Consider the following 9,804-nt stretch of genomic DNA (forward strand, 5'->3'; position numbering starts at 1 on the left):
TCAGGGACTGGGCAGTCCTGACATCTGTAGGAAGGTCATTCCACCACTGCGGAGCAAGGGTGGAGAAGGAGCGGGCTCTGGAGGCAGGGGAGCGTAGCGGAGGTAGAGCTAGTCTTCTAGTGCAGGCGGAGCTGAGAGGTTGAGTGGGGGTGTAGGGAGAGATGAGGGTCTGGAGGTAGCTGGGTGCAGTCTGGTCAAGGCATCTGTAGGCTAGTACAAGAGTCTTGAACTGGATGCGAGCGGTGATCGGGAGCCAGTGGAGCGAGCAGAGTAGTGGAGTAGCGTGGGCGAAGCGAGGCAGAGAGAACACCAGGCGGGCAGCAGAGTTCTGGATGAGCTGGAGCGGACGGGTGGCGGACGCAGGGAGGCCAGCCAGGAGGGAGTTGCAGTAGTCTAGGCGGGAGAGTACCAGGACCTGGACCAGGAGCTGGGTAGCATAGTTGGTGAGGAAGGGTCGGATTCTTCGGATGTTGCTCAGGAAGAATTGGCAGGTGTGTGCCACAGTGGAGATGTGCTGGGAATTGATTGCTCCCACCTGAAGCAATCAATCTGGGCAGGGAGGAGAATTTAACTCCTTCCCTGCCAGTATTTCTAAGGGCAGAGCCCTGCTCTGCCACAATCAGTTATTCAATTAGCTCCAGCCACATTCTCACATGTATTTTGGCAGGGATAGGAAATTAACCCCATCCCTGCCAACCACCACCAAATCACCACACAACAATAATATTATTATGCCCTGCCCTGCCACAGCCCCCAATCACCAACCTGCGCTCCTGACGCCCTATCCACTGCGCCCTGGTCCCCTGTAGCTGGGTCTCGGCCTCTGGGTGGAGGCAATGGAATGTGGGCGGTGCCGGGTGTGAGTGTGTGTGTGTGAGTGAGTGAGTGAGAGTTTGGTGGCTGGCGGCCATCTTGGTTAAAGGGCAGCCTGGAACCAAGATGGCCACAGTTTGCACAGCCACATGGTTTTGATTGGATTGATTGTTTGAGTGTTTGATTGTGAGACGAGAAGAGTGTTTGATTGTGAGACGAGAAGAGTGTTTGATTGTGAGATGAGAAGTGTTTGATTGTGAGTTGAGAAGAGTGTGGAATGTGGCCATGATTGAATGATTAATTGTCATGAACCCCTTGTCAAATGGTATAAAAGAGAAGAAAGAGTGTCTGTTTGTGAGAGTGTGCAGAGGAGTGTAGAAAGAAAAAACAGACAAAGCAAGAGCAGCCAGTGCTACTCTGTTTGGGCACAGTGTTAGACGAAGCTTTGGTACTGTTTTGTTTATTTGGTGAGTTTTATTTTGTGTAATAGTGTTTTGTTCAAACCTGTATTTTTGTTCCTGTGTTTTGTTTAATTGTTTTGTTAAATTAAAGTGTGTGAAAGTGCTTGACCTTTCATTTCTGTGTCTGGGTTTAATATTTCAAGGGCGCAGACCAGCCTTGACCGGGACACTACGCCACAGTGCTATATAATAAATAAACATTGATTCATTGATTGCTATTCCTTTGATTAAGACTTTTTAAAAGTTACTGTAAACTTCCTATTAAAGTTTACTGATTTGAAACATGAGACTCACAGTCTGCATGTTATTATTGTCTGCCTTCCTCCAGGGACTTCAGAGGGACATCTTTTCCTGCTGTCCACGCATATGCCTCTTTTAACTTTTTAAAAAAGATAACAGATCCCTTATAAAAGTTTACCATGGTAATTTTGCAGTATTCCCAAACTGTACCCATGGTTATAATATGCATTTACCATAGTTTACCATGGTTTGCCATGTTTTGTTGTCTTTTTTAAATGCTTTACAGTGCTTACCAATGTTATAATAAGATTTGACCATGCTTTATTACTCTTTACTATGGTAAAGCTGCTGAATCCTGGACGCAAGAGCTCATTCAAGGAGTTTTCTTCCTGGGTTCGACAGGCGCCTGTTCAGTTAGGTTACTGACCCTGTAGTTATTCATATTGTGATCCTGTTTTATAAGAATGGAAACCATGTGCTCTTTAAAATCATTATTGGGAGAGTATCTTTTATATATAGTACAGTATATGTATTTAAACCGATATATGTTATTCAATATAAAGACTTGCTTGTGGTAGTACCACTTATAAAAGTTTGCCAAGGTAAATTTGCACTGTAGTTTTGGCGCTTTTCCCATGGTTATACTGTACGATGCATGTACCATGTTTTTTAATATACCTTACCTCTCTGGGATTTACAATGCTTACCTATGCTTTACCATGCTTTCACTCTGCTTATTACACTTTGCTATGCTTTTACTGTGGGGAAACTTTATTAAGGGAATGTCTGCATGGCTTTCCTGGTCACAGAGAGAAACACACAAGTGCTTTAAAGGAAACAGAATATTATTACAAATGTGTAAGCACTTTGTTTAGCCCAATAGGAAGTTCCTTTGGCAAGCAGCTAAAGCATTTTACTACATAGCAAAACAACACACAGCAGAATGTATATATGTTTCTAAAGGACTGACACCATTGAAAGCAATGCCAGAGACCATTCATTTCTCACCACAAGGTGGCTTTCTTATTTTGATATAGTATTTTGTGTTTGCATAATAAAAAGACTTATACAATATAGGAAACATTTGTATACATTAAATAAAGTGTACTCTAAATACAAAAAGACACACTGTATGAGACAAATACCACGAAATGATCCCTTATACAAGTTTCCCATTGTAAAGCATAGCAAAGTGTAATAGAGTTTAGTTAAATCATGTTAAAACAAAGGTAAGCATTGTAAATCCCAGAGTATGGTGAAGCATATTAATTACCATGCAAAATGTTTTACGTGACCTTGTGATACATAAAGTTATGACATCTATTCATCCAGTTAAACAAAACATGTGTACAGTACCCACAGTATACAGCCAACAGTGACAGTACATGTAAATGCAGGCCGATTCTAATTATTATTTATTTCTTAGCAGACGCCCTTATCCAGGGGGACTTACAATTGTCACAAGATATCACATTATTTTTACATACAATTACATTTTATTTTTTACATACAATTACTCATTTATATAGTTGGGTTTTGTTTTTTTACTGGAGCAATCTAGGTAAAGTACCTTGCTCAAGGGTACAGCAGTAGTGTCCCCCCACCAGGGATTGAACCCACGACCCTCCGGTCAAGAGTCCAGAGCCCTAACCACTACACCACACTGCTGCTAATGAGTAGGGTGCTATATAATAAGAGAAGACTCTGCTCTTAACTCTTGGTACAGCCATTCCATTCAGGTGATTTCTTTTTTTGTCAAATTCACAATATTTACACTGATCAAAGCCTTGAGACAACATGGTATAGACTCTACAAGGTAAGGGAAGATGTTTTCAGTCATTAATGTTTCACACAACTGGTGGAGAGAATTAGGCACAGGATGGTGATGACAAATGCATTGTTCATGTTCTTCCCACAGCTTGCTCAACAGGATTGACTCCTGGGGATTGTGGTGGCTATGGAAGATGCCTGGAGACTCTGTCATGCTCCTCAAACCAATCATGCTCAACTGTGGCACAGTGGAGATGAGTTCATCATCCTCTTGAAAGTAGTCAGACTGCACAAAATGTAATATTTGCTGGTGAATTTTAAAAAACAAAACATCCCAAATATCCATGAGCCTGCAAAACAGCCTGGGATAAGATTCTAGAGAAAAAAAGTGAAGGGTTTAAAGACTGATAAAAACACTAGCAGGTATAGATAGACTATAGACTATGACATGAATACTGTATACAGGTTTCTAACATTGAGGACATCAATAAAACATACGGGCAGTAGAAAAAAAAAACGAAAGAAGGCTTTGATGCATAAACATTCAAAAAAAGCCTAGGTCCCAGTTGGCCATAGGTTTACAGACGACTGCTTTTACATTTGTGGGTGGGTCTTCACTGGTTCATCCCCATCCCATTTTTTTAAAGTAGTTGTCATAGTAACGCCGTGTAGGCCGGAATTAGGCTGTTTATGTGCGACAAGCCGTAAAGTGCTTCGTCAGGGGGAGAACTGTGCGAGGAATGTGAAACTCTAACTAATAAAAACACCGGGTAGGATTTACACACACGCTGATGTAAAATCATGCCCCACTTGACTTCAGTAAATGGATTGGATTAAGCCGTATCTGTGATGGTTTCAAAATTATAACACCCTTAAAAAAGGGAAAGGAAAATACTGTGAAAGACTGAACAGGTTAGTAATATTTTACTTAGGAAAAATGTCCTCACGTAAATGTTTTTGACGTGCATCCCATTGAAAGTTTAATTGTAAGTAAGTATGTATGTATGTATGATGTACGGTATTTTTGATTTGTTAAATCATTGTTTTCTTACTGTGTAGACTGTACCTGTGTGTGTCGCCCTATCCGCCCAACCCTGTGTTGGAGCACCCGATATACCATATTTATACTGTAGTACTAGTTTATGCTACAAGAGTGGTATTCTGACCTTGACATCAGTGTTGTATGTTACTATTTCTAGGATACTGCCTGAAATGAGTCGCTTCATCGCAAGCCACCACAGCAAGGCCAGATTTCATCAGTATTTAACTGAAACAGAACGGTATGTATTTAATTAGTCAAAGCTGGTACATTGTGCATTTGGGGGGGATACATGTGTATGAAAACATCCCAAATACACAGCAGTATAAATAAAACGGTAGTAACTCATGATTTTGAAAAACTCAAACGTTCTCCAAATTCCAGTATCACTAAATGGTACAATTTGATCAGGTATCTGAAAAGGTATTCAAATTCTGATTTTAATAAGCGTTAATATTTAAATACCGTCGCTGCTGCACAGCTGTACTTGTTTAATAGTGTTTGATACGGGTCTGGTAATGCAAAGGCAGAAGTTTTGCTATGCTCTCTTCATTTGAGTTGGTTCAGTTTAGCATTTGGATGCTCTATAACTGATACCTGTACCTTGTGTAGCCTTACTGTTTCAAAACATAAATCAATTTTTAATATAGCATTCACGTTAAAGGTTTACAAAACAAAATTAAGTTCAGTTCAGATTTTGCATAACAATACATATCATTTGTGTGTTATATACAATACAAATTAGTTTTAATATAGAACTGTCATTTTTAAAATACATTTTCCGATCTAATTTGAAACGCATAGTATGTCGCCTCATCATTGCAACCCACTTACTGATCAGAAGTACTGAATGTAAATCCACTGACAATTGCATTTTTATCATTGTGGTACCTAAGCAATGGCTGTTACAAAGCAACTGAACCCAGCAGGAAAAGCCAACTTCAAACTGTCAATGTTAAAGTGCAGTAAGAAACTCTTTGAGGCCACCAGAGCTGTTTCTTGGTTGCTCTGTATATTTCTGTTTTTGGCTTTCCCTCAATAAATGCACCCTTGATAAAAAAAAATAATAATAAATGAAGTTTTGATAAAAGGGTGTTGTTGCAGTAGGTCATTATTTTTGAAGTCATGTGTGGTGGATGCACAAACACTATTAATAATCAACTGGAATTTTTGGTCTTCCCTGTTGCAGGCTCCATATCAGGATCTAGCGGAATGCTGGCTTGCCTAGCTGGAGATATTGGTATCGTTACTGATCGCAGATCCCTGGTGTGTGTCGGTGGATGATGTGGGACAGCACTCCTTAGGAAGGGCATTGTTACAGGGACTCCATGAAGCCCAGGGCTCGCTGTCCTTGCCCATGCCTGTGATCCCCATCCCTCGGCGGGTGCGCTCGTTCCATGGGCCCCACACCACTTGCCTGCACTCTGCCTGCGGGCCAGTGCGCACCACTCAGCTTGTGCGCACCAAGTACAACAACTTTGACCTGTACCTGAAGTCACGCTGGATGTATGGCTTCATTCGTTTCCTCCTCTACTTCAGTTGCAGTCTCTTCACCTCCATCCTGTGGGTAGCGCTTTCTGCCCTGTTCTGCCTGCAATATGTAGGCATCAGGGTCTTCCTGCGCTGCCAGTACAAGCTCTCCATTGTCCTGCTGCTCCTGGGCCACCGCCGCCTGGACTTCAGCCTGCTCAATGAACTCTTCATCTATGGGATCCACGTCACCATGCTGCTGGTTGGAGGGCTCGGCTGGTGCTTCATGGTCTTTGTGGACATGTAGCTGAGCATCACATTGACAGACTTCCTTTATACTGCATATCACAGATGTCTCTCTCTCTCTCTCTCTCTCTCTGTTTCTCTCTAACACATTATATATGTGTGTAGGGGAGCATTCCTTACTTGGATTTATTTATTTGTGATAGAAGTTCTTACAAACATTGCATGTGTGAAGTTCAGATTAAACAAACATTTATCTTTTGTCTGTTGTCTACTTTTGTTCATGCTGAAAATATGTAGCCATGTATTTTTTTAAATTTATAATGGGTATGCACTGTCCTTCTTTGAGTGCTGCCTTGAGATCCAGACGGAGTCCGTGCCCAATTCTGATTTGCTGGATGAAGTTCGAATCAGTTCGACACTGAAATTAGCCTCTAGGTGAACTGAAACAGGGACTGAAATAACCCTCCCATTCAGTGTTAGGTACATTATAGACAGTATTGCATATGGTTTCCAGTTTGTAAAAGCCTTTAAGCCTTTAAGTGTTTTGAGAGTTTTTTTGTGTTTATTCTCAGACTGTGTGGTCCAGTGGTTAAAGAAAAGGGCTTGTAACCAGAAGGTCCCCGGTTCAAATCCCACCTCAGCCACTGACTCATTGTGTGACCCTGAGCAAGTCACTTAACCTCCTTGTGCTCTGTCTTTCGGGTGAGACGTAGTTGTAAGTGACTCTGCAGCTGATGCTTATTTCACACACCCTAGTTTCTGTAAGTCGCCTTGGATAAAGGCGTCTAATAAATAAACAAATAATAATAATAGAAGCAGTCCCAAAACAGTCTTTAACGTATTGTGAGTAAGGCCTGTTGCCTTCAAATGATTCTTGGGTCAAGTTCACTTACTGTTGTAGTTTAATAAAATGTATTCCTTCTGTGACAGTAATGATTTTTGCAATCATTCTGAATGGTTGTGCCACGACTGAAAAACCCCAGCACTAAGATTCTACAGATTCTGAAAACCCCCAGCACTAGGATTCTACAGATTCTGAAAAACCCCAGCACTAGGATTCTACAGATTCTGAAAACCCCCAGCACTAGGATTCTACAGATTCTGAAAACCCCCAGCACTAGGATTCTACAGATTCTGAAAACCCACAGCACTAGGATTCTACAGATTCTGAAAACCCCCAGCACTAGGATTCTACAGGCTCTGAAAACCCCCAGCACTAGGATTCTACAGACTCTGAAAACCCCCAGCACTAAGATTCTACAGGCTCTGAAAACCCCCAGCACTAGGATTCTACAGACTCTGAAAACCCCCAGCACTAGGATTCTACAGGCTCTGAAACAAGGACTTAGTTAGGTCACTTTGTTGTGTCATAGTTTATTTTTGCAGCATACATTTTGATGGTTTGCCACATAAATACTTCCAAGTGTTTTTTTTTTTTTTAGATATCCCGAATTAAAATATGAAATGGGGGGGAAAAAAACCTGATTTAGCTAGTTTATACCAGGGTTCTCCCCAGGAATTCTGTACAGCCGGGTGGCAGAACATTGTAGCCGGGAGGACATTTAACGGAAAAATTAACTTGCCTTACCTTAAATATATAATACGACAAAGAATTTGAATAATGTGTTGTCTTTCATTGACTATATCTGGTTGCGCTTTTTTATGTTCTACATTTTCTTTTTCATTGCTGTTTTTTATTATGGTAAATTACCGTGCTTATTTAGGCACTCTATGATTTCACTGGGGATAGATATGGTAGGGTTATTGGAGTTCACAAAAAAAAACGGTAACCTTTTCACATTCTTTGTATCTTAATTATTGAGATTATTGCTTCATTTAAATTGTTTTCTTTCTAAGTTTTCAGGTCATTTTTTTTTAATGCAAGTCTATTTTGGATTTTCGCTATTCTACATTTTTTAATGCAACTGTTCATTTTAACCATCTCTTGGCAACTGAATCCGACATCTCTGAGAAACCAGGTTGTAGAATGTTCCACAAATCCTCAACAACCCACCTCCACTGGGTAAACCTGGACTCTCCATCCTCGCTGTTCCGCTTCAGTGGCTAGTTCAGCATACCGCAGTTTCTTCCTCTCATACGCCTCATCTACAGCATCCTCCCATGGCACTGTTAACTCTACCAGGTGAACAAGGCGTGCTGATCCAGATCACAAGACAATATCTGGTCGAAAGTTAGTGGTGGCAATCTCAGGTGGAAAAATAAGCCGTTGACCAACATCTGCCAGTATTTTCCAGTCTCTAGCAGCTTCCAGTTGTCCTGGGCGAGGATTGGTTTTAACACCTTTTCTTGGTGGTTGCTCTCCTGGGCGGAGGAATGTTGTCTTTTGTGTGTAATGTTTTGATGGAACTGATGGCAACTTATTGGCCATGTTACACTTGACTGCTTAATGTTTGCTACATAGCTGTACCAATGTTGTCCAGTAACAAATAACCCTTTCACTGCCACACCCTCTAACCTTTTTAATAACAGAGAATCACTTTAACAGTGTCTTTACAGTTGGTACACTGATGTATTCTATTATTAAAAAGATCCTCCATTACAAGGTGTCCCCAGAAGAAATTCAACATTGTATTAACCTTTGAACATATCAATGATAAAGATGTTTTTCACATGTGCATTTTACTTCATGTTTACACACTATTCAGTCTGACATTACATTGCCCTTAGATTGCCCCCTTTTCTCTAAACGTTTATCACATATACTGAGGGGTTTACTTAATAACCTATACCCTTCCAGGGTAAACCACAGCTGGATTGTTTACAGCATATTACAGCACTGGTGAAACCACCCTGGATTGCATCAACCACATATCAATTACATTTAAAAACAATTATGTCAGTAACCTGCATCCTCGCCACAGCTGTAAATTCAAACCCAAGGTGAAGACCATGGCATATACCAATAGTATGTAGAGCATAGCATAGAAAAAGAATTACCAAGCTTCATGACAATTTGAGCAGTGATTATCCAGATAGATGCAAAAATGGAAGTGTCACAATCCCAAGAATCTGATACTCTCTTAGATGATATTATGTTAAAACCAAGTTTCATGACCATTGGATAAGAAGTTTTCCAGATATATGGAGAAGTATGTGAAGTGTGATGAACACCCGCCTGCCTTCACAGGAAATCATCCCCAGCGCAGGGGATTATAAGTGCTTGATGAACTGTTCCCCATTGCATTACAATACTTATCAATGTCAGATTGCAGCACATCTTTCTACCATTTCAAGGTTTTCAGTTAGTTTGAACCCTGATACCTCATATTTAGGGCTTGAACTTTTTGGGTTTTATTTTCCAAATCATTATCTCCCTTTAAATTTTAATTAGCATTTGATAAGCTGTCTCTGCATTCTAATAAAGAGAAAACTATTCATTAAAAACTGGGTTTAAGATTTAGTTTTTCTTTGCTACAAATCAAGGATGGACTTGCTATCAGTGTACACTCCGTACTGGGTATTTTTGCTGAAAAGAAAATATATCAGGACAATTAACTCTGTTAAATGAGTTAAATAACAAAAGCACAAAGATAAACTAGGCGACTGCAAGAATGAAATGCAATTAGGATAGCGAAGAGCAATTAATGTAATTTGTCACGTCTGTTTTAAATAAAAACAGAAACAGAATCAAGCTCATTCAAGATATGAAGGTAAAAACAATTGGCTTTGTTTTGTAATTAACAGCTTTTTTCTGAGTTGAATTAGGAAACAGAATCGGCTCAAAAAAGTTTAAAGGGACGTCGT

The 9,804-nt window shown here is 40.4% G+C and overlaps 1 protein-coding gene across 1 annotated transcript; it reads left to right on the forward strand.

Annotated features, from left to right (window-relative positions):
* Positions 1–3,946: 3,946 nt before the first annotated feature.
* LOC117422717 (transmembrane protein 250-like) lies at positions 3,947–6,298 on the forward strand. The gene is made up of 3 exons (XM_034037990.3): positions 3,947–4,196; positions 4,484–4,564; positions 5,513–6,298. The coding sequence occupies exon 3, from the start codon at positions 5,681–5,683 to the stop codon at positions 6,098–6,100; it is 420 nt and encodes a 139-aa protein (XP_033893881.1). The 5' UTR covers positions 3,947–4,196; positions 4,484–4,564; positions 5,513–5,680; the 3' UTR covers positions 6,101–6,298.
* The last annotated feature ends 3,506 nt before the right edge of the window (positions 6,299–9,804 follow it).

This window comes from Acipenser ruthenus, chromosome 15, assembly GCF_902713425.1.
Source record: "Acipenser ruthenus chromosome 15, fAciRut3.2 maternal haplotype, whole genome shotgun sequence".
NCBI classification, from domain to species: Eukaryota; Metazoa; Chordata; class Actinopteri; order Acipenseriformes; family Acipenseridae; genus Acipenser; species Acipenser ruthenus.

What these genes read in the sequence shown, in the direction of transcription:
- LOC117422717 (XM_034037990.3), top strand. Translation starts at nt 5,681, where the DNA reads ATGCCTGTGATCCCCATCCCTCGGCGGGTGCGCTCGTTCCATGGGCCC.